Source organism: Pteropus alecto, unplaced genomic scaffold (genome assembly GCF_000325575.1).
Source record: "Pteropus alecto unplaced genomic scaffold, ASM32557v1 scaffold20, whole genome shotgun sequence".
NCBI classification, from domain to species: domain Eukaryota; kingdom Metazoa; phylum Chordata; class Mammalia; order Chiroptera; family Pteropodidae; genus Pteropus; species Pteropus alecto.
In genome coordinates, this window is record NW_006436298.1 from 6989914 (window position 1) to 7015798 (window position 25885).

Below are 25885 nucleotides of genomic sequence, written 5' to 3' on the forward strand. Positions count from 1 at the left end.
CAGGGACATAGGTCGGGTCCGCGATTCAGGTCAGGCAGGGCGCTGGATGCCTAAGTTACTCGCTCCTTTGGCTGCCCCCGCCCTTCGGGCTGCGTCGCGGAAGCGCCGGTGGGTCCGAAAGGTCCCCGGGAGGCGGGACTTCCGAGAGGCTCGGCGCTGAGCCCTTGTAGGGCCGGTGGCTAGCTACCCTTCGACCTGGAGCAGATCCTGGGCGCCTCCGCTCCTCCGCCCACGAGGGCATGCAGCTCCCGGCAAGTAAGGCCGCCGCGGATGTGGCCGCGGTATATGTGTGTCCTAGTGACTCGAGACTACGCCTTCCCGGCCTCATGTTCCTCCTCCTCCCGACCTGCCCATCCTACATGGGGATGAGATGGGTGGGGATACAGACTCCTGTCCTGGAGCCGACGCACGCGAGCCTCTCTCGTCTCTCCACTGATTAGCAGCATTCCGTTGCACGACTATCTGAGCTTAGTATCCCCTGTACAGTGTGCAGTGTGTAGGGTGGTGGTGGGTCTGCTAGAGATATTCTCGAAGGTGCCGTCTACCTCTGACGTTTCTTTTCAGGAACCTGGCATCAAGGACAGTTAATCTGCTATTTAAAGGAGGTAATTGTTAGTCTCGTTTTGAAAGACTCCTTACCATAATAACAGTCTGCGCCTTTCGTTTCTACCCAAATACGTGTTTTTTTCCCATCTATGTACCTCTTTGAAACTCCAAAGCAAAAACCTCTCTGATCGTGACGATTCGTACGTGTATGTGTACGATTTGTTTCCTAGTGTGTGCAAGCATTTGCACATTATGTGTGCCTCCAAACTATTGAAAAAGGTCCAATATACCTTCCATTTTATAAATTCATAGACCTTTAAAAAAACTTACCCCTGGCCGAATTGAAATCGATGAATTTACTAGTTTGTGTAAACATTGAAGAATTATGAAAGTCGCAAAACATAGTGTTTGTTGCCCCCAAATTTCCTAATATGTTCAGATAAGAAAAACAGTTATAGGGAAATTTACAATAAGCTGTAGAGTCTTTGTCTAAAATGAGTGATAAGTCTGAATTCATTGTATGGTCGAGTTTTGGGGTTTTTATTTTTTTGAAATTTTGGTAATGAAAAACTGCAATTGTAATTCAAAATGAGGGAAATTTTAATTTTCCATATAAAAACTGCACAAATAAAATTGTCTAATTTTTCTTAATTACAAAATGTAGGTATACAAATACGTGGTTTTTTTTCATTTTCTCTGGTTATTGACTTCATATGAAATACTTTACATTTGTTACACCATAGATTATTTGACATAGATATAATCATTAAAATTAAAATTTGTTTTAGCATTTTGACTCTTGCTTCAACTATGTTTACTATGTTTCCTTTCACTGGTCTTGAGCTTTAACTTTATTATGCTGTTGATTATATCATTTATATTAATTATTGTATTTCTGTTTTACCATTTTTCTTAATTGAGAATTTTTTTCTCTAGGTGAATTATACTTTAATGTACTACAGGTTGTATACTATGGATGGGAACTATTAAAGTTTATAATGTCAAAAACTTTTCTTAGACGAAAGGAATCTTCTACAAAGGTATGATACCCTAAAATGGCCCTGTAATAATTGCCCAAAAGAATGAAAAATTTTGTACATGTTCTTAATGATTTATTACTGCTATCAAAGTAATGGTGCCCAGTGTCTGTTGTAATTAGTGATCTAAAAAGTCTAATGATAAGTTATAAAACATCCATACACCAGAAGTACAGCCTTAATTTTGAAAAATTGTTTACAATCCCAATCACAAAGAAAGGGCTGAAAACTCTTTAATGAAAGAGCAGTAGAAGAAAGAAATATATGAGTTGTAGTTTGTGTTAAAGCTTAACAGCAGCCCTTACCTCTTAGAAATCATGTGGTTCAGTGTGCCATTCCTCAGCATGGTTAAGGAGTAGAGTAGAATGAGGATCAGGCTCGTACTCATATGCAAAGTAGCTGTTTTCCTAGTGATAGATCTGATTTTTCTCACATCTTAAGTAAATTATAAATTATTTAACTTTGCTGGTTCGCTTCCCCCTTTTTTTTATTTTTCACATTTATGTAAGAAATAAAACTGTAAAATGTATAAGTAACATATAGATTAGAATTGCTATCAAAAATTTTACTAGAACATAATATTTTTATATACTCTTAAAAATTGAGGAAAGGGGCCAAAATTATGGTAATAGTGACAGTCTCTTGAAGAGGAGGAAATGAATTGGATGGTTGTGACTCAAGTTTTTTCCCAGAGGTTTTCAGTTCTTTACCTATTAATAATATTCTTAACTCCCATCCTTAAAAGGGGATGAATATAATCAAGTCATATTTACAAATTATGGCATCAGAATTCTTAGACTATATCTTTACAAAGTCTTAAAGCTGTTAGGAATTATTTGGATGTATGAAATGTAATGTATTAACATGGTCAAGGCAGAAGTGTTACACTTCTCATGTTGTGAATGGTTAAAATAGTACCATTTTATTTATCTTGTTTTGCTTTTTTGGTAAGTAATTTGAATATTTAGGTTTCAGTTATACAAATGAGTTTAAAAATAATCAGCCTACTCTTTATCCTGGGAAGATTACATTAATAAGAATAAAGTTTGTATTCTTTATTCCTTTGTATGACATTCATCATTACCATGGTTAAGTAGACAAGTATGCATTTATTGTAAAGTAGAAAAATAACTATTAAAGAGCTATTTTGTGATATTTTTATTTTAAATGCTGCAAATATCCAAACTTTTTTTTTTACACAGTAGTTCAATTATATAGGGAATAGATGCAAAAAATTGTAATAGTATTTACATGATTTCTTTTTTTCAGATAACAGACTGGGTAGACCCATCCTTTGATGATTTTTCAGAGAATACAAGCATCTCTACTATTACTGCCACATCATTAGGTGTGAATAATTCAAGTCATAGAAGAAAAAATGTGCCTTCCACATTAGAAAGTTGCAGATTTCCAACTAGAAAAAGAGGAAAGCTATCCTCCTCAGAACAGTTTTATGGTCTAGAAAATTCAGAAGAATATCTGTCTGAAAATGAACCATGGGTGGATAAATATAAACCAGAAACTCAGGTACTAAATAGCATGCAAACAAGTTGTGTAATTTCAGGAAGGAGAGAAATGTGCATTTTTAGATTGTTACTCATAAAAATCTTTTTATCTAAACGATTTAGGAAAAAAACCAATAATTTGTAGGTTTTTTATGTTCCAAGGCTCAGATTTTCTCAACAGTTGTTCTGAAGTTGTATCATTGGTTATTTGTCTTAGATTAAATTTAGCCTCAACATAGGATCAATCTGTTTTTTTTTCCTTCTAAAGGTAATACCCTTCCCTATTTATTCCCTTCCCAAAATGTATTTTAAGTTTTTTAAAAAATTTTATAATTCCAAACCTGTCCAAAATTTTTGTACAGTGATGTTAACCTAAAAACAATTTTTTCTATAAACTCAAAAGCAATAAATGAACAGGACAAATAAACAGAGACTCATGGACAGGGGCAAAAGACTAATGGTTACCAGAGGTTGGGGTAGGGAGAGGGAGGTAGATGGGATAAAAAGGGTCAAATATGTGATGATATTAAAGAATTAAAAATAAGTAATTTTTAAAAACCAATTTTTTTATAACAATAGAAAAAATTAAGTGTAATCAGTCTGTTTTATTGCTATTTCATGTTACTCATTTGCTAGTTTTTTCATTAAAAATGTTTATTTTAAACTTGAAATTTTTAGCATGAACTTGCTGTGCATAAAAAGAAAATTGAAGAAGTTGAAACCTGGCTAAAATCTGAAGTCTTAGAAAGGCAGCCCAAACAGGTAATTAAATAAAAAATGTGTTTTAAATATTTAATATCAAATGTTCCTCTGACTTATAGATGGTTATAAGAAGTTAAACTTCATGATGACTAAATAAATCCAGATCACTTGTCATGGAAAACTCTCTAGTCTTAACTATTTCTGGCCCCACTAAAAGATTCTGAGACTGAGTTTTCCCCTTTACTTAAATTTCTTTTTCCTTCTTATGCCCTGTCATAAACATAAAGCATAGTAAACTAGTTAAGGTGGTAGTGTATTTTGCACATCAGATTATTTCACCCTGAAGCAAGCAGGCAAATTATATACCAGTTTTCATACTGAATATAACCTAAAACAGTCATCATTCATTTTACACTGATGTTTCTTTTTTCACTTCCTAATTCCACAATTATGCTTTACCCCTAAGCTAGAATATTCTTTTTAAACTTTTTTTATTTTAAGATTCTTCAAACATAAAGGAAAATAGAATAGTAAATTAATACATACTCATACCCATAATATAGCCATCATCTTTTCCCTTAAGTATTTTAAAATAAATTATAAATATGTGACATTTTGATCAGACTTTTAGAAACATCAGTATGCCACTTTTTTTTTTTTTAATTTTCCTAATTAATTGTATGTACTATTATTCTATCTAACAAAATTAGCTAATTCCCTAATGTTATCTCATGCTCAGTTCATATTCACATTTCTCCAGCTTTCTTCAAAATGTCTTATTTTGTAGCTGGTCAGTTATAACCAGGATCTTATCAAGGACCACATCTTGCATTTGATTGTTATATCTCTTAAGTCTTTTTAAATCTAGAATGGTCCCTTTCACCTTTTCTTTCTCTCCAAGATATTGACTTATTGAAGAGACCAGGCCAGTTGACTTGTAGATCTCACGTTCTGAAGTTGTCAGGTTGTTTCCTCCTCATAATGACTAACTTGTTCTTCCATCCTGCATTTCCTGTAACTTAAAAGTTTGAATCAAGGGCTTGATTAGACTCGAGTTGAATATTTTTGCAAGGATGCTTTATTAAGCCATGGTATTTATTTTATATTGCATCATATCAAAAAATATGTCTGGTTCTGCTGTCTTTACTGTTAAGTTCAATCACTAGATTAAGGAGATGACAGTCAAAAATCTTCATTGTAAAGTAATTTTTTCCCTTACAACTGGCACATGATCTGTGGGGAGATACTTTGGCAACATGTAAGTGTCTTGTTCCCCAGCAATCTTTCACCTATGTACTTTAGCATCTATTTTCTGTCCTTGCCTGAATCACTTATTTTGTTAAGATTATGAAATGGTGATTTTTAAATTCTATTATTATTTCTATAATTGTTAGCTGGCATTTTCCATAAGGAAAGTTTGCCATCACTGAGTCGGGCTAGCTAGTTACTTTTGAATATAGTTTGAACTGGAAAGATAGGATACATTTTAAGTCATTCTCTTTAATTTTCAACGTTGAAATGAAGCAGTTGGTGTTTTCGTTGCCTCCAGTGGTAACAGGTCCTCTTTTGAATCCTGGTCCTTTCTGTCTAGCTTGCAGATCTAACCCTTTGGGTTAGTGTTAAGATAGCATATACAAGATGGATTTTCAATGTCAGCATTAGTATTCCCCTGCTGGCTCATAAAAATCATCTCTCTTCCCTGAGTATACATTCTTGAGCAGTTTTCCTGACGTACCTCATAGATCCAGGCTTTTCCTCATTGATTTGTTTGATCAGCTTAGATAATTGTTTATATTTTTCAGAGTCCACTGTGTTTTCTCACTTATCAGTACTTTTTTAGTATAAACATCCTATCTTAAACCTGCACATGTACTATTATTATTATTCTACCAGGTGGATAAACTAAGTTATGTGTATACATATATAAGTATTGGGGAAAATATTTCTTCTATAGTTTTAAAGTCTTTTTCTCTCTAAGAACTTGGACTTTAACCAATTGTATATATTCTCTGTTATATAAATTTTCAGTGATGTCACTGATTACAAGACATTTTTAGTCAGAAATTTTGGTAACTTCTAGATTTCTCTATGGGCAAGCCAAAATTATTTTAAAATTTATTGTAAGTACTTCAAATATTTACTGAGTTAATCATTCAGGATAACTTCTTTCCTTAAAAATATAGTAAATTTCTATTACAATGTAGACAGTTGAATTAACAAAAATTTTCATATTTTAGTGTCTTATAGTCTTATAGGAGACTACCTCCCAATTTTATTACTGGAAGCAAAACTTTTGCTATGTAGTTTCTACTCACTGTGTCAAAGAGTAGACACTTAACTCTATTACATGAGAAAAATACATGACTTCCCTTGCTTGAGCTTCCTCTTCTTTTTAAAAAGTAATTTGCTTGGAAGTAGTCAGTTCTTATTATCTGCATTAATTATGTTCCATAAAGTTACCACAAACAAAGAATTAGCAAATACTAACCATTGTTCCTAAGAGAAATACAAGGTTAGGTTCCTGTGAAACCTGATGTTCCTTCAGGTTTACATCCTTAGTTTCCTGTGAAACCTGATGTTCCTTCACGTTTACATCAACCCATCAATATATAATAACCTTGTTTTATGTGTCTGCCTGTTTAAAGACACCTTATTTAATATATATCACTAAATCATTAACATTAAACTCATGGCCAATAGTACTATAACTCATGCACTCATCCATTTTAAAAAGCGGAATTGGCTCTCTTCTGGGTCCAAGTACACAGGCCTTTACTTACACTAGTTATTAAGGGTAAACAAATGAGCAAGGATTACAGCCCACCACTAGATGCAGGAAATCTTCCCCTGACATTTTTTGGCTTTTTAAAAAAAAAATTATTAGTTTTAAGTATATAGTATGTTGGTTTGACACATATATAGTTTATAAAACCATCCTCCTAATTGCTCTTTCTCTCCTCTAGCTCTCTACCTAGTCATTACATTAAGGCTAACTGCATTCCCTGTGCTGTGCTCCCTATCCCTATGACCATCTATCAATTACTAATTTGTACTTCCTTAACCCTTCACCCCATTCTCCCAACCCCACAACCCCACTCCCCTCTGTTCGTCACCAGATTGTCCTCTATATTTGCGAGTCTGTATTTGATTAGTTCTTTTTGTTCCTTAGATTCTGCATATAAGCGAAATCATATGGTATTTATCTTTCTCTGACTTATTTCACTCAGCATAATAACCTCTAGGTCCATGTCATTGCAAATGGTAGAATTTCATTTTTTTAATGGCCGAGTAATATTCTATTGTATATATGAACCATAACTTCTTTATTCAGTTGTCTGTTGATGGGAATTTAGGTTGCTTCTGTAACTTGGCTATTATAAATTGTACTGCCATGAATATAGGGGTGCATAGATCTTTACGAATTATACTATACTACGAGGCTATGGTAATCAAGACAGCATGGTACTGGCATAAAAATAGATACGTTGGTCAATGGAACAGAATAGAGAGCCCAGAAATAAATCTACGCCTATATGCTCACTTAATATATGACAAAGAAGGCAAGAATATATAATGGGGTAAAGATAGTCTCTTCGATAAATGGTAGTGGAAAAATTGGACAGATACAAAAAAAAAGAAGCTGGACCACCTTCTTACACCGTATACAAGAATAGACTCAAAATGGATTAAAGATTTAAATGTAAGACCCGAAACCATAAAACTTTTAGAAGAAAACATAGGCAGTAAATTCTCTGATATTGCTAACAGTAATTTCTTTTTGGATATATCTCCTCGGGCAAGGGAAACAAAAGAAAAAATAAACAAATAGGACTACATCAAACTAAAAAGTTTGTAAACAGCAAAGGAAACCATCAACAAAATGAAAAGACAACCATGGAATGGGAGAAGGTATTTGCCAAGGGCAGAAGACCTGAACAGCTATTTCTCCAAAGAGGAAATACAGATGGCCAATAGACATGAAAAGATGCTCAAGGTCACTGATCTTCAGAGAAATGCAAATTAAAACCTCAATGAGATATCACCTCACACCCATCAGAATGGTAATCATCAATAAATCAAAAAACAAGTGTTGGCAAGGATATGGAGAAAAGAGAACTCTTACATACTGTTGGTAGAATTGCAAATTGGTACAGCTGCTGTGGAAAACAGTCTGGAAGTTTCTCAAAAAATTAAAAATGGATTTACCTTTTGACCCAGCAGTTGTTCTTCTGGGTATTTATCCAAGGAAAACCAAAACAATAATTCATAAAGATCTATGGCTTTAACTTTTTGGTCAGATTTACTGTATGAGGGAATATTACTGGGACCTACACTCCAGTCTTGTTACTGGAGAGCTCAACGGAGTGGAGGTCCAAAGAGGGACCCGGACCTCAGAACTCCAGTGGTGAGGTTCTTGTCTTATGCCATGAGAAAGAATTCAAGGACACAACCAACAGCAAGCAGGAAAGTAAGTTTTATTAAAGGGAAAGTACACACTTAAGAGAAAAATGGGGGCAGCTCAGAGAGTCTGCCTGGAGCTGTCAGAATTATGGGCTGTTGTTTTCTTGGGGTTTGGGAAGTGTCCCAAGGCTATCAGGCTTGCCTCCCAGTCTTGACTTGTTTACCATGCCACCTGGAAGGGAGGAGGCGGCCCAAGGACAGCTGTCTTATATCCTAGCCTTGGCTTGTTTCTCTTGCTGGGATCTCAAGCTTGAAATCAAAAGGTCTGAGTACGGGACAAGGAAGAAATTCCAAAGCCTCAGGAAAAGGACTGAGTAGGGAACTGAGGAAAAATTCCAGAGCCAGGTCCTGGAGGGGAGGGGGAACTTCGATAGGCTATCCTGTCTCAGTCTCTCTTTAGAGTCCTATCTCTGGTAAATGTTTCTACATTTATTAAAGAATCTGATATCCAAACTGAAGTCTTTTCCTTAGAATATTGTATTTGTATAATATTAAAGTGTATAATTTAAGGAGAGTTCTGTATCAAGATCGAATTTTATGAGTTCCAGTAACCTCTAAAAATATTTGTTGCAGAAATTACCTCCTTAATCCAGCTGAAGTTTAGTTGTTTAATTTGGCTGCTAAGTAGTCTTTGGAAGAGAATTGAAGAATTATCAGAAGCTATGCTTAAAAGTTCAGGAAATAAGATTATCTTATTTTATCTAAAGCTGGTTTATTTCATCTCGGTTTATAGTGAAATGTAGTTTGCTTATACCAGACATTCAGTAAATATTTATAGAAGTAACTAATATTTAGGAAGAAAATTCAAACATATTGTAGCATTCTAGTGATTTTGATTTTTAATTAATGTTTGTGTTTGGTTTTAGGGCGGATCTATTTTATTAATAACAGGGCCTCCTGGATGTGGAAAAACAACAACTATAAAAATACTATCTAAGGAGCATGGGATTCAAGTACAAGAGTGGATTAATCCAGTTTTACCAGACTTCCAAAAAGATGATTTCAAAGAGATATTTAGTCCTGGTAAGGTTTGCTGTAAAGGTAATGGAAATTCTGAGAAAAGTCTATGTTTAAAGAACTTTTGAAACAAACTTCCCATCCTTGTTATTAAGATTCCTAAGATCCTTTTTGGTGTATGTTTTTGAGAAAAAGATATTGCCTCTCTTATACTAGATTGGCATCTGCCCACTACCAACTGCTTCTCAAAGTCAGAGTAGCAATCAAATGAAACTATATGAGTGCATTTTCTCCTATACTTCCCAGTTTCAGAGAAGTAATTTCAGGAGAAGGAGAGGGTGGCTCCAGTAGAGGAGAATGGGATTCTTTGAGGATTGTCTTATCTGTTTTGTTAGATAATAGGCTAATCTACATTGTTTATTTACTTTTTTCTAGGCTCTGGCTAGGAAATTAGACTGTAAATAAAATCTTTTTGTTTAAATGTAAATCAAGCTTTAAGATATATCAAAGGAACTTCCAAACAAGTGAAGAGAACTTAGGTCAGACCTGATCAAATCAAATCAAAACATAAGCAGACTCTTTGGAATTTGGAAGGAGACCTTAAGACAAACATCCAAAAATAGTAACAGTACCAATTTAAAGATTTGGTACATAGTAACTTTTCATGTATGCTTATATACTTCAGTATAATTATTTTTAACTTTCATTTTCTTATTGCTACTATAGATAACTAAACTAGAGGAAGCCAAATCTCCTAGGCCACTTCGAAATGAAAGGGGTTCTGTAGAAGAACAATTTATTTTAATGTGGAATATTCCTCAAAATCCCTTCTCTGGGATCTTTTTTAATATGCTCTGTGCATATTCTTTGTGCATATTATATTCTTAGTATGCACACTCTTATGTTGCTAATATCCTGTACTCTGGGAATTTTTACTGCTTTCTAAATAGTAACATTACTTTTGAAAATTTAGCAGGTCTTTATAAACAGTCTTCTATGTAAAACATGTTTTCAGAAAACTTCCTTTATTCCCTAATTCACTAATCAGTCATTCTGCTTTTGTTGTTAAATCTTTATTATTGAAAATTATTTATAATCACTTATTTGGAAAGTCTTCATTATATAGTCAAAGTCATAAGTATTTTTACCAGTTGTATGGAATACAGCTGTGTTCTGAAGTCAGTTAACATTCGTTGGTATTGAAAAATTCCTGATGTCCATGATGACTCATGTCTTTTGAAAACGAATATCCTATTCTAAATTTGAACAGTTTTGTCTAATTAGAAAACATGCTATAGTATTGTGAGTTGTTCTTGCATATGTAAATGTGTTTGTTAATGTATATGAATATATTATATGCCTATGCGTAATATTGATGGATATGTAATTTATTGAAAATAAAAAGGTTAAATATGTTTCCTTTCAGAATCAAGCTTCCATATATTTCCCTATCAGTCTCAGATAGCAGTTTTTAAAGAGTTTCTACTAAGAGCAACAAAATATAACAAACTACAAATGCTTGGAGATGACTTGAAAACTGATAAGAAGATAATTCTGGTTGAAGTAAGTACAACTTTTAAAATCCTGCTGTAATTATTGAATAAATAATTGAAAGATATATCTTATATGATAATGATATTAACTCTCTCCATAGTATTAATAGTGGTAAAATAGTGTGGCTTTGTGATAGCAGAAACCTAAAAACCTGTTCAGTAAACTTGAATAGAGTAGCTGTAGGTTAAGGAACTTTAAAAATGAATGGCTTACGGTGAAGGGTTAAGGAAGTACAAATTAGTAGTTGATAGATGGTCAAGGGGTGGGGGGGGTAGGGAGCAGGCCTAGGGAAAGCAGTCAGCAATACTGTAATGGCTAGGTGTGGAGCCAGAGGGAAGATAAGAGTAATCAGGGGGCTATTTTTATAAACTATAAATGTCTAACCCATGTGCTGTATAGTTGGAACTAATTTAAAAAATCTTTTTTAAAAACTTAGTGGCTTAAGTGTAGAAAAGCAAAAGAAATATTTGGAAAATGATGTTAAGTGGAAACTTAACCAGTAGTGACCCTAAGAAATTTGGTGTGAAAATTGGGTTTTTCATTGATGCATTACTGTTTAGGATATCAGCTTTTTCATATTTCCCTTAATTTCTACAAAAGTTCTAGCTACGATACATTGAATAGAAAACATTTTTTCCTGTGCTGGCAAATATAAATCTGAAAATAAATTTGCTTGGGACTAAAACTGAACAAGTATTTGTCATATGTTTTCAATAGGATTTACCTAACCAGTTTTATCGAGATTCTCATACTTTACATGAAGTTCTAAGGTGAGTTTCAGTGAAGTTTTCTAAAACTCTAAATTAAATGGCAAGTGGCTTAAATTTCAACATTGCTATATTTTATTTTAGGAAGTATGTACAGATTGGTCGATGCCCTCTAATATTTATAATCTCTGACAGTCTCAGTGGAGATAATAATCAAAGGTTACTGTTTCCCAAAGAAATTCAAGAAGAGTGTGCTATATCAAACATTAGGTAAGAATGAAATTTCTGCTTATAATGTTCACATACAAATTGTATTTTTAAATTAATCATTTAACCACTATCTTTCTTTGTAAAACTTTTGACAGTTTCAACCCCGTGGCACCAACAATTATGATGAAATTTCTTAATCGAATAATGACCATAGAGGCTAATAAGGTAAGTCTTTTAAAAACCGATTAATTTGACTCTTACATTTTAATTATAGAAAACCAAACTTAATTGGTATTATGTAAACTTGAGGAGATGGAGACACATATTTTTCAGTTTTAAAATTAAAATTTTCTAATTTTTTAAATGACACTCATAAGATATGTCATTTTAGAAAACGTAGGAAGTATTGATTTAAAAAATTCTTAATATTTTTCTACTATTAAACAGCTTTCTCTTTCACATCAAAGTAAATTTCCATTTGCTCCTTAGTATTCTAAATTGTGTCTGTTTTCAAGAAATTGTTTTTGCATCTAGGTACTTTAGTTATCAACAGTTAAGCTGCTTTTTCCTGTTGTCACTTTTTTTTAATTTAGTAAGGTTTTTTCTGTGGTAAAAAGCACATCATTAACCATTTTTTCCAGCTTTATTGAGATATAATCATCTAAGTCTAAGTTAAAACATGTTGATTTGAAACACTTACGTATTGTAAAATGATTACCACCCATAGCATTAGCTAATACCTCCATCACATCTCATAATTACCATTTCTTTTCCTGGTGAGAACATTTAAGATTTACTCTCTTAGCAATTTTCAAATATATAATACACTGTTACAGTGTTATTAAATATATCATCTTAAGCATTTTTAAGTGTTAAGTATGTTAACATTATTGTGAAACAGCTCTTGTCACTTTTAATGTATCATTTTTTTCTATTTTTCAAATCAAGGTGATGTTAAAATAAATTGATGGAACTTCTGCTCCCAGCAGCATGATTCTAGATCGTACATGAAACTTGTGTGTGTGTTGCACTGCTAGATCCTAGGAATTGAGGGATCCAAATTAATTCCCAAGGGAGAGGTTGTTTTGAGGATTAAACAAAACAATGTATGTCTGTAGAGCATTTAGCTAAGTCAATAATGATGAAAAAATAAGTGACTATTAATAATAAAGTCCAATAATGAGGAAGCAGTTACTGTGGTGAGCTATTATATTATTAATTAGAATTTTGAGAATATTTAGTGGCATGAGAAAATACAATTTAATGTCACATTAAAAATAACAAGAAACAAAGTTATATGATATTGCTGACAGTAGAAATGATATTTTCAGCCTTTTGTATGTCAGGCCCTGTACAAGGTATTGTTACTTACCTGATCTTATTAAACCTTACCATAACAAAACAAAATTGTTACATTATCCCTATTGTACAGGTAAGGAAACTGAGCTTTGGGGGGAAATAACTTACATAGTATCCCACAACTATTAAATATCAGATGGGTTTGAAGTTTTGTTCTGACTTCAGTTTACTGTGCTAAAGCAAAACAATTGTCAGTAAAAACAAGGTGTGTATGTGTGTGTATATATATATATATATGTATATATATATATATACACACACACACACATACATATACTAAAAGAAAGTATTTAAAATGCTAAGTGTGATTAGTTCTGGATAGTTGGATCACTTGTGATTTTTTTATTGCCTTTTTAAAAACTGCATTCTCTACTATAAAATAATTACAAATTATAACTTAAAATTTTTTTAAACAAAAATTAAATAATAATATACTACTTTTATCACATTAACTGAAAACTTCTTTTAAGATTAAGTCATTAAATTGCAAAAAGCATTTACTTTGGTCAGTTGTATTATACTAGTAAAAAGAGAATACCATAACTTCTTTGTTATGTAGTTAACAAGCTATATCTTAAATAGCTAGTCTGCGAGAATATTAGAACTGTCATGATTGATATGGTACATCACAGGAGCAACAACAAGCACACTAGGCAAGTCCTTTAAGCTTTTATAAAATCAAATGTTATGATACTGTCTGGGGTCTCTGAGGATGATAATGATAGTATAGGAAGATCTAAAGAAAAGTTTAATCTCTGGCTTTCTGTAGCTAGTTAATTATATTAAGAAAGATTGTGACATCTTAGGTGAACTAGTTGTACAGTAGTCCCCCCTTATCTGTGGGGGATATGTTTCAAGACCCCCAATGGATGCCTGAAACTGTGGATAATGCTGAACCTCTATTTACTTTTGTTTTCCTATACATACCTATGATAAAACTTAATTTGTAAATTAGGCACAGTAAGAGATTAACAACAATAACCAACAATAAAATAAAAACAATTATAGCAATAAGATAAGAGTTGCTTGAACACAAGCACTGCAATACTGCAACAGTCAATCTTATAACCAAGATGGCTACTGAGTGACTAACTGGCGGGGATTATATACAGCTTGGACATACTAGACAAAGGGATGATTCATGTCCTGGGCAGAATGGACTAGACAGTTCAAGATTTCATCATGCTACTCAGAACGGCGTGCAATTTAAAACTTACGAATTGTGTATTTCTAGAGTTTTTATTTAATATTTTCAGACTGCAGTTGACCATGGGTAACTGAAACCATGGAAAGTGAAACCTTAGATAAAGTGGGACTACTGTAATAAAAAAGAGTGTTGAATATCTTAAATGTGTTGGTTTTTTTTTTTAGTTTAAATAGATGTTTTTATATTTTTATAGGACGAATGATCTTTAGTCTTTTCTGAAATCATTAGATATGTGAAGTATGAAAAGAACTGCTGATCACGTATTTTAGCCACATCTTCATGTTATAATAATTAACATCCATGTTATTTTCTTCAGCTACCAAGCATCATGATTTCAAATTACATTTCCTTTTTGGCCAGTAACCTGAATCTAGAATTTTTCAAAAACAAGTACTATCAAAACAATTTTTTAATGTATTTACAATAAAAATGAAATTAATCTGGAAGAGAACTTCACAGGCATGAGCAAGAAAGTTGTATTAAAGAATGATGAAGAAAGACTTGCTATCTAGGTATTGAAATGTAATATAAAACCATGGAAATTACAACCATGTGGTATTGGGACAGTAATAGAGAAATAGAAGAATTAAAATGAGAAGACAGCACAGAGATAGATCAATATGTATAAATAGGAATTTTCTATATGAAATAAGTGAGGAAAGAGTTGACTATGATAGTTCATAAGTGGTGCCAAAACAATTGGATGTCCATATGGAAAAATATAAGGTCACATCTTTGCTTCATACTATGCACAAAAATAATTTCCAGGTGGATTAAAGGTTTAAATACAAAAATAAAAATTAGAAGAGTATTAGGAAAAAATAGTGACTTTAGGTTGTGGAAATCTTTCTAAGCCAGAAAAAAAGCCTGAAAACCATGGATTTACTTTTTAAGAATGAGAAACGTAGGAAATGACAAGGCATGGTAAGGTAGGTTAAAAGATAAGCATGAGAAATAGAATATATTTCTAATTTATGTAACAGAAAAAGCATTAACATCTGAATATGTAACAATGCGCCTATAAAAAAAGGCTAAGAACAGAAGCCAGTACACAAATATGAATGGCTGATGGACATGAGGGGTGTTCAGTCCTACTCGTAATCAGAGAAATTCGTATCATATTCAGATACCAGTTTTCACGTATCAGATAGCAAAAAATTTTAAAGATAGATAAACAGGATTGCCAAAGATATGGAAATTGGGCACTCTCACATACCACTGGTAGAAAAAATAAAATTGATAATTGTTACACTCTACTTCTACGGAAATATTCATGCATGTTGGCAAAGATCTGTGTGTCTGTGCGTGTGTTTGTGTCTATAATGGTGAAAAACTGGAAATAATGTAAATATCCCTTTAGTGGGGGAAATATTAGTTAACTTACGGTATTCCTGTAACATTTTTTTTTAATAAAATAAAAAATGAAATAGTTTTAAAGCAGCTAACAGAGCACAAAGAATGATACCAAGTAAAAAATTAACTTGTAAATTAATATAGTATCCTACTTATGTTTGAAAAATTAACACTGTATGTTTATATATGCTTATAGATACTATATAGTTATAGATCTTTATGCACAGAAAGTCGAAAATTATTCATTAGAATGTTAACAATTCTGACAATTCTGATTGGGGGAGACAAACAGGACAGTAATTTTTTCATAAAAACTTTTGAAACAGCTTTGCTTAATAAAGTTAAAATAAAATATATATTGAAGGATTGTAGCACGGTACTATTTTTCTGTTTTAATCAATTTTTACAGGATCTAAAATGGGATGATCTGTGAATAGTCACATAAATTCAACTTAAGTCATATCAGTAAATTATTAGGAGTTTCTGAGTGGTGAGAGAAGATAAATTTTTCTTGCTTTTTGTTTATATCACTACCAAGGGTATGATAGGTGGTGTGTATATATATTTTAATTTGCTTACATAAAAAATATACATGTATTTTTTTATATCTTAAATATCTGTATGAAACTTAGGCTATAAATATGAGTTGATGCAGTTGTGGCTTTTTAATACTAAACAGACTGATTTAATATGTTGAAAACCCAAGCATAGCAATTTTCATGTAAATTTCAAAGATTTCTCAAATTTTTTGTGTACTGTTTTTATTATGTATTGCGATGTCTGGGTGTGTACATATATGTTTGTACATATATATGTGTGTATGTATAGTAAGAAATAGAGAACTCTAAAATATAACGCAGTCAAAGTAAAGCAACATTTTATACTCTTAAGATTTTACGTTAAGCTGTGTTAAATCATTGACTCTTATACCTTTATAGGCAGATTATTATTTAATATGGAGGCTTTTTAACATTCAAATTTGAAAGATTCTAATGTACTTCCATTAAGATAAGAGAATAGGGGAGTTTTTTGGGTTTTGTTTTTGTTTTAGAAAAACATTTAAAAATATTTAATTTTCTCATTTTAGAATGGAGGAAATATTACTGTCCCTGATAAAACTTCTCTAGAGTTGCTCTGTCATGGATGTTCTGGTGATATCAGAAGTGCAATAAACAGTCTCCAGTTTTCTTCTTCAAAAGGTAACTATGGAAGATATATTCTTATAGGATTATATAGGTAACTGATTTTCTCTTAATCGTTCTTGAAATGAAATCAAACTAAACATTTTACCCTATAATTGATGTATACCTGTCTTCACTTACTATTTTTTTATTGAGATAGTGTCATAAAATTATGTACACATGCATGCACATACCCATATGAATACATTATCGTATATATCTGTATATCGGAGATAAACCTAAGATTCATTTATGTGGTTCGTTACTTTACCTTTCAAAGTTAATTTGACTTCCTGAATGAAAATCTTGGCTCTGCCACTTAGCGATGACTTATTCTTACAAGTGACTTAATCTTTCTGTGCCTCTGTTTTCTCACCTTTTATATAAGAACCTGTCTCAAGAGTTATGTGAAGAGTAAGTGAAGTTATACTTGTAGAGTACTAATTCCAGTGCTTGACATACTAAGGGCTCAATAAATGGCCAGCTGTTAATGAATTTAATACCATTGTACTCAGGTGCGTTTACTTTTGAACTTATTTCATACAAATTTATATATGCTATAAATTAATAAATTAATTTCCCCCTACTATGTAAAAGAGGTGCATAGCCATACTACATTAAAAAGATTGCCCCACTATTGGCAATGAGTTACATTTTTACTCTAACAGTCATAGTTTAACTGTATACAGCCTTCATCTCAAAACATTTAACAAATAATTTGATGCTTAACATTGAGAAATTATTAAAAAATTAAAAGCCATCCTAAAAATCCACCTAAAATACTAGTTTTTACCCATAAGTATAATATACTCATTTAGTTTACATCTTTATTTTTCAAAATAACTGTAGAAAAATAAGAAGCCTAACACAACTGAAAACAGAATTCTGCTTATCCCTGTAGAAACATAGAGGTAAATAGTCCTTAGGTTCACTACTGGAATTAGGGGGTACGAAGGTTCAAGTGGGCCACTTTGGGATCCTAACTACCATTTATAACATTATTGCTCTGAGCTCAGAAGTTGTAAAGGGAGGAAAATAAAAATTTTGAATGGATCAGGAACTGTATTAACAATAATGTGTGTGGTTTTTTGTTTTGTTTTGTTTTCATTTAATTCTCAGAACAGTCCAGTGAAATAGATAATACTAATATTCAAACCCAGATCCTATGTTCTTTTGGCTGTCCCAGGCTGCTTTTCTTAAGTGATGCATTCTAAGTTTTAAACAGATTTACAGTGAAATTTGAACATAGACGTATTTTAAGTTGGAGACTGCCCAAATGAGAGAAGTAACAGAAAAGTTGTTAAGCATGTATTGCAGAACCAGACTGCCTGAATTCCAATCATTTATTAGTTTATAACCTTGAGCAGGTTACTTAACCTCTATATCTCATTTGTTAAAATCTGTATACTAATAGTTCTCTCCTAATAGAGTTATGAGGATTAAATTAGTTATTACATTCCATGCACCAAGAACAGTACCTTGCACATAACACTGTGAGAAGTCAAGGTGATATGACTATATTAGAGAGTATGTCCTTTGTTTATATGAAAACTTGAAATCTGTGTCATGAGATACTTTTAGAAGACAGTTATTTTGTTTTTAATAGTTTAGCAACCCAAAGAAGACTCTGACTCAGTTCACTTATTTTATAATAATTGTTCATTAGAAAAATATATTTTAATTAGAATGCTTATTGTAACTATATATGAAATGTTCTCAGTTTTAGCTTTCATATTTTAATTTTACTGTCATTTCGGTGTATATTATTTAGGAGGGAACAGTTTATGTCCAAGGAAAAAAGGAATATCTTCATTAAAATCAGATGCTGCACTGTCAAAATCAAAAAGAAGAAAAAAACCTGATAAGGTTTTTGAAAATCAAGAGGTCCAGGCTATTGGTGGCAAAGATGTTTCTCTCTTTCTCTTCAGAGCTTTGGGGAAAATACTATATTGCAAAAGTAAGAAGACCTTATACATTTTTAAAAATCTGTTAGATATTAGTCTTACAACTGAAATAAATACCATATTTTTAAAAATGTCATGTGTTTGGTTCTATTATAAGAAAAAACTAGGACAGATACTGTTTGGCAAGGTCTAAGACAAAGCAGGAAAGTATATTTAGAGTTTTTAGTGTATGAGTAGAATTAAACATAAAAACTAACTACTGTAGACCACATTCATATTTGTAAGTCTTTAAAATTATAGTTTGCTGAAGGTAAGCTATCAGTCCATCTAGACTGTTAGTGGCAAGTATTAGTCTCACAAAGCCCTCTTAGCCCTGCATTCTGGCTACCAGAGCCCTGGGCAAATTGCCAGGTAGTTTAAAGTTTCTTTGAAATCTCTTACATTTCTCTGTTCTCTTCACTAGCTCCTCTCTCCCCAGTTGGAGTTGTTCCATTCCCCTCTTCTGTCTTTGATGCCTACTTCCCTTCAGCCCCTCCATCCCAGTCACCCATCTCTAAGTTCTCAAATCATCTCTCCTTTCAATAAAATCCCAAACTCTGTTCTTTATATGGAAAATACTAGTTTTCAGTCTTATCCTGAAGGAAGAAAATTGAAAATTTTAAATCGATATGATGTGATGTTTATAAAGATTAAAACAATGTACACTTTTTTTGAAAGAAAACCATTGCTGTAGTTGAGTTTTTATATTACAAAAAGTAAACAACTTTGAACCGTAAAAGTCTTAAGTGTACAGTATCCTCAATATTCTTTCAGATAGTTTTTCAAATCCCTTATAAAAAAGCTGCATCAGAGTCACAAATGTACACAGACATTCACTGAAGCTTCATACCCATCACGCCTTACTATCTGAGACCATTTTCCGGTTGCCAAAAACCCAATTGCTTTAAACTACTGTTTTTATCTTCCTATAAAACTCTGCAAATACCTCTTATACCTGCTTTCCATCTTATCTTCTTTCCCTCTTTCTATTCTGTTGTGTCTATGTTTCTGCTTCATTCCCTCCTCACTACAGGCACCCTTCTTGTTTTAGGCCAATGTCTTTCAGTTTCTTCTTTCCAGGTAGTCAGAAGTTGGGAATTCTAGATAGAAACCTTCATGCCACCTGAAGAAAATGAAACAGACATCACTTAGGTGGAAATGAAGACACTCCACTGTCCGTGGCCCCTCTGGACCAAATTGACCACACTGGTCCCTTTCCTTCTACCCTTTTCTTCCTCAACATTCTTTTATAACCTCTTGCATTAGGGAATGGGTTTTCCTTTTCTCTCATGCAGAGAGCAGCATCTGCCTGCATAGTAATATAAAGCAGTAAATACCTCTGTATTGAGATGAGAATCAAAAGAAGAAAGCAGCTCAGAGCTGGAAAGGTAAAAGGTGGAGTGCTTTAAGAAACCAAATATGTTAATTCTAGAAAATCCAAAATCTAGGCATCAGAATTCTAAATTTTTCTTGCCAATAGTGAGGCAACTCTCATATAACTTTCCAGTTATTTTATTTTTTTATTTTAACAACTCACTTAGTGTTTTTGGGCTTTTTGTGCCTAAAGTGTTAAAAAACCTTCAAATGAGAGGTACTGCAGAATTATTAAGATGATACTATTTTTAATAATTTGAGAAATTTTTTTATAGGAGCATCTGTAACAGAATTAGACTCACCTCGATTGCCCCCACATTTATCAGAGTATGAACGGGATACATTACTTGTTCAACCTGAGGTAAAGTCTTAAATAACACTTAGTACTATTTACAAGACAGATTATTTACATTCGTGGGCATATACATTTGACCACTGCATTTTTACCAAAATTACATATATGTGCTTTTTCTCATATTATAGGAAGTAGTAGAAATGTCACACATGCCAGGAGAGTTATTTAATTTATATCTTCACCAAAACTACGTAGATTTCTTCATGGAAGTAGATGATCTTGTGAGAGCCAGTGAATTTCTGAGTTTTGCAGATATCCTCAGTGGTGACTGGAATGTAAGACCATTTGACTTAAATGTTTTTGTTTATGAATATTTCCTCAAAATTGAGAAAGAATGTTTACTTTTATTTTTAATTATTTGACATGATTTTATATAACTTCTTAATAACTATGTTAAAATTAATTCATCCAACCCATTGTAATGAAGCTTCAGCGGTTAATCTGATTTTTTTGGTAAGAGTATAGCACTAATTTTTTCTAAAATTCTTCTGATTATAAAATTATATGTTCTGAAATTTTGACAACCATTGAAAAGTGATTAAAAGGGAAAGAACTGTGCTTTCTATATTTTCTGCTAGTTTCGTAATTTTTTTTCACAAATTTGAAATTAGTCACTATAAAATTTGTAATTTTTTTTTAACGTTTAACACTGCTCTTACCAGTGTAGTAGCCACTAGACATATGTGGTGGCTATTTAAATTAAATTAAAAATTCAGTTGCTTGGTCACATTAGGCATATTTCTTGTTACATGTAGCTAGTGGCTACTGTACCAAACAGCCCGGATACAAAACATTTCTATCACAGAAAGTTCTGTTGGTTAACACTGTTTTGATATGCTAATATTTCTCTGTGTTACAAATATTGAAATAGCATTAAAAATTAAAATTAGGAAAGATACAATTAAAAAGCATAGTGTCTGTGTCATATTTAGTTTCATTATTTAGCAGTTGTATTTGCCTAATTTTTTTATATTTCTTTTTTTATTTTGAAATTTTCCAACCTATAGACAAATTTAAAGAACAGTACAATAAATACCTATATATCTAACTTTTATTTAGCAATTTTTCGCATTTTGCCATATCTGCTTAATCTCTCTGTATTTACACACTTGTTTTTGGCTGAATAATTAGAAAATAATTGCAAACATCATGACACTTAATACTTAAATATGCATAAGGACATTACTCTTATTACAAGTATTATAGCGCATCACACCTAAGAAAATTAACGTTAATTCAGTAACATGCTGTCCTTATTTCAGTTTCCCCAGTTGTCTCAAAATGTATTTAAAGTTTTCTCCCAAGCCCATCCAACATCCAGTCAGTTTACATGTAGCATTTGATTGATATTTCTTGGTTAGATATGCTTTAAATAATCTTGTAGCATATTAGTTTTAGAGATGCATTGATTTTGAAAAAAGCGAACATAGAGTTATTAAATATGGTTAGTCTTTTTTTGGAACTCATAGTACCAATAGTACTATTTTATAAATATCTCATTTTCTTTATTTCACATCTTGTCCCCTTTTTCAGACACGCTCTTTACTCAGGGAATATAGTACATCTGTAGCTACGAGAGGTGTGATGCATTCCAACAAAGCCCGAGGATTTGCTCATTGCCAAGAAGGAGGATCAAGTTTTCGACCTTTGCACAAACCCCAATGGTTTCTAATAAATAAAAAGGTAAAAAAAAAAAGAATTGTACACTTTCAATAGGTGAACTTTATGGTATGTAAATTATATGTCAGTAAAGTTATTTTTTTTAAGTTAAAAAATAATGTTTCATTCTGAATAAATACGAAGACTCACAATTTTCTTAAAATTATAATAAAACATAAAAGGACAGTCTTAAATGATTAGTAATTTTTCAAGGAAAACTTAAAATTTGAAAGCAAATACATATTAGTTGACTGTTACTGGAATCAAAGTATAGTTATATTTTAGTTTTAATTGAAAATAAATTCTGGCTTTGCCTCTGACCATCTGGACAAGCTATTTTACCTAATAACTAATAAGCATTTATTTTCCATAGCTATAAATGGAGAAAATTGAATTCTAGAAGTCAAAAACAAGTACTCTAGAAGTTGAATATCACACACACAGATTTTTTTTTAATGAATTGCTAATCTTTAAAAATTAGTATTATTAAAACTCAGATATATATTTCTGGCTTCAGAATTTCTAGAATCTCAAAATAGAAAAAAAAAAAAGGAAAGGAAGGTAACATTGGGTCATATTTTTACATGGCAGTGATCTGCTCAAGCCAGGTTGCATCTGGCCCTTGAAGACAGGAGTGGTTGGCACCACTGTCTCCAACTGTTCCACTGCACTGATTTATATTACCTGCCTGGCTTCTGTAGCATCTGAATATGAGACCCCCTGGACTAGGTCATCTCTAAGACGTCTTCCAGTTCTAAAATCATATCGCTAAATATAAGTCTATAATTCATAAGCTATTTTTCCCAACAGATTTCTTAGATAATTTTATGACGTTCAAGCAGTTTATGTTCATTACTGACTTGCTTTGCTCTTTATAGCACATATGTCAATTAAGCATTACATATATGAATTATTTCTCTAAGACTCAAAGCTCCTTGAAGGCAAGATTGTGCTTTTCTCTTTATCAGCCAAACAGGCACTTGTGTTACCTGAAGAAAATAAGTTCTTTCACTGAGAAACAATATCCTTATATAATTTGTGATGTGTGTATGCTCAAAAACAGAATTCTTGATATTTAAGGTTTTTTTCCTTCTACCTCACGTGTTAAAAAAATATTCTTATTGCTATTATGTTAAATGTGAAATAGTTATGTAGGTAAAATGCTTTATTAGATAAAATACTAGGATAGTTATAAAGGGCTATTATATATAATCTCTTAAAAGTATATTTGTACTATATAAGCCCAGACTTTTGTGATATAATAAACTTAGTATGTCTAGGAATATATATCCATATTTTTAATGTTATTTTTAATTTTGTCTTTTGCTTTAATACAGTATCGGGAAAATTGTCTGGCAGCAAAAGCACTTTTTTCTGACTTCTGTTTACCAGCCTTATGCCTCCAAACTCAGTTGTTGCCATACCTTGCTTTGCTAACCATTCCAATGAGAAATCAAGGTAATAACATGGGTTTTTATTTTCCCCAAGAAGTACTGTTTTATAGCATTATCTTTTTGTAGGTCAATTCGTTGCTGTTTACTAGTGAAACTGTTTTTATTTCCTTTATTTTTTAATCCAGAATTAATACATGTTTTTTGATTAAAAAGAAATTAAATAATTCAGAACTATATAAAGTAAAAATTGAAAGTTCTCTATAACCACGGGTAATTCCTTTTGACAGATTGGTGAAAATTCTTCCAGATTTTTTTCTGTGTGTATACAAACATTAGGTATAAACTTTAATTTGCTTATGTCACATACCATGAATAGCATTCCATATATTATAAGTTAGTGCTAAAGCACTCTAGAGGGCTGGGAAGTCCAAAATCAAGGTACCAGCTGATCCAGTGTCTGGTGAAGACCTACTCCCTAGTTTGCAGATGGCTATCTTTTCATATTCTCACATGCTAGAGAGTAGAACAAGAGAAAGCTCTCTCTGGGGTTCCTTTTATAAAGGCACTAATCCCATTTAGGAGGGCTCCACTCTTATGACTTAATTACTTCATAAGGCTTCACCTCCTAAAACCATCACATTAGGGGTTATGACTTCAAAATATTAATTTGAGTTGACAAAGACATTCACTTCATAAAGCAACAATGCTGAAATATATTGAAATCTAACTTCTTCAACATTTATAATCTTATTGATTTTTTGTTTGATTTCAATATTACAATGTCCATTAATAGTATATTTACATTGTCTTTCTAAGTTATGAAATTATAATGCTAAAGTATTATCTATGGCAATGCACATTTGCACGATTTGTGTCTCCCGAGGTTTGCCTTTTTATTTTTCCATCATTTATTCTTCTTTTTTACTGTGTATTTTAAAGGCCATATTTCATTAATAGCCCTAGGTCACATATCTGTGGTGCTGATCTTAAGATAGAACAGAGAGTTTGTGTAATATTTAAAATGTTAATATCAACCACATAACTCAAACTTCAGAAATTGTTTGCTGGCTTATTGAAATATAATGGACAATTAGTTGCTCATACGTACATTGTGAAATTCAATGAGTTTTTTTTCGATTATAGATGGCATACTATAGAGGTACTAAATCTAGTTCCTCTCTTCTCCCTTACATATTTATTACAACATTGTTGACTATGTTCCTTATGCTATGCTTTATATCTCCATAACTATTTTGTAACTATCCATTTGTATTTCTTAACCCCTTTGCTCTTTTTAACCAGCTCCCCAATCCCCCTCCCATTTAGTAGCTCTCAAAAATAGTCTCTATGAGTTCATTTCCTTTTTTGTTGTTGTTTATTTTGTTCTTTAGATTCCATACATATGTGAAATCATGTATTTGTTTTTCTCTGTCTGTTTTCATTCAGCGCAATACCCTCTAGGTCTATCATGCAATATCTTTTTCCATCCCCTTCCTTTTAGTCTGTGTGTGTCTTTTAATCTGAAGTGAGTCTCTTGCGGGCAGAATATGTAGGGGTCTTGTTTTCTTATCCTTTCAGCCTCCCTATCTTTTGGTTGGAGCATTTAACTCTTTTCTATTTGAGGTACTTGTTGATAGGTATGTAGTTATTACCATTCTTTATTCATGTTTGTGATACATGCTTTTTCTTCTTAAAGATGTCTTTCCAACCTGTTCTGTCATACTGGCTTGGTGGTGATAAATTTTTAGCTTATTTTTGTCTGGGAAGCTCTTTATCTGTCCTTCATCTCTAAATGATAGTTTTGCTGGATAAAGTATTCTTGGTTGTAGATCCTGGGTCTTCATCACTTTGAATATTTTTTGCCAAGCCCTTCTGTCCTGCATAGTTTGTTTTGAGAAATCAGCTGCCAGTCTTATGCGTGCTCCCTTGTAGGTAACTAGCTGCTTTTCTTTTGCTACTCTTATGATTTTCTCTTTGTAGTTAACCTTTGGCAATTTAATTATAATGTGTCTTAGTGTGGCCCTCTATGGGTTCATCTTTTTTGGGAGTCTCTGAGCTTCTTCAGTTTGTATGTCTATTTCCTTCACTAGGTTAGGGAAGTTTTCCATCATTATTTCTTCAAATAGCTTTTCAACTTGGTCTCATCTCCTTCAGATACTCCTATTACACGGATGTTTTTACATTTAATTTTGTCCTGTAGGCTTCTTAAATTATTAGTATAGTCTCGGCTTCTTTTTTCTGGCCATTCTGATTGCCTTGGCTTCCCCATCCTCTATATCAGTGGTTCAAACCTCTTTTTCATCCACTCTGTTGATTCTCTCTAATATGCTCTTTATCTCAGATAAATGTATTCTTTATTTCTGACTGGTTTCCTTTTATGA

At 32.4% G+C, this 25885-nt stretch overlaps 1 protein-coding gene across 4 annotated transcripts in view; it reads left to right on the top strand.

Moving 5' to 3' along the window:
* Nucleotides 1–90: 90 nt before the first annotated feature.
* The window catches only part of RAD17 (RAD17 checkpoint clamp loader component), a 35552-nt gene continuing 9757 nt past the window's right edge, over nt 91–25885 (top strand). The window contains exons 1-16 of one of the 4 annotated variants that reach the window (XM_025047720.1): nt 113–255; nt 565–605; nt 1483–1586; nt 2853–3110; nt 3767–3850; nt 9118–9292; nt 10635–10771; nt 11480–11532; nt 11614–11739; nt 11835–11904; nt 16686–16797; nt 18551–18736; nt 20372–20457; nt 20580–20726; nt 21985–22134; nt 23448–23568. In XM_025047720.1, the coding sequence (XP_024903488.1) occupies nt 1545–1586; nt 2853–3110; nt 3767–3850; nt 9118–9292; nt 10635–10771; nt 11480–11532; nt 11614–11739; nt 11835–11904; nt 16686–16797; nt 18551–18736; nt 20372–20457; nt 20580–20726; nt 21985–22134; nt 23448–23568 (1747 nt within the window). In that variant the 5' untranslated portion in view covers nt 113–255; nt 565–605; nt 1483–1544. Of the gene's footprint in view, nt 256–564; nt 606–1482; nt 1587–2852; nt 3111–3766; nt 3851–9117; nt 9293–10634; nt 10772–11479; nt 11533–11613; nt 11740–11834; nt 11905–16685; nt 16798–18550; nt 18737–20371; nt 20458–20579; nt 20727–21984; nt 22135–23447; nt 23569–25885 lie in introns of all 4 variants that reach the window. The other 3 variants (XM_025047719.1, XM_006913113.3, XM_025047721.1) reach the window with 3 other exon arrangements.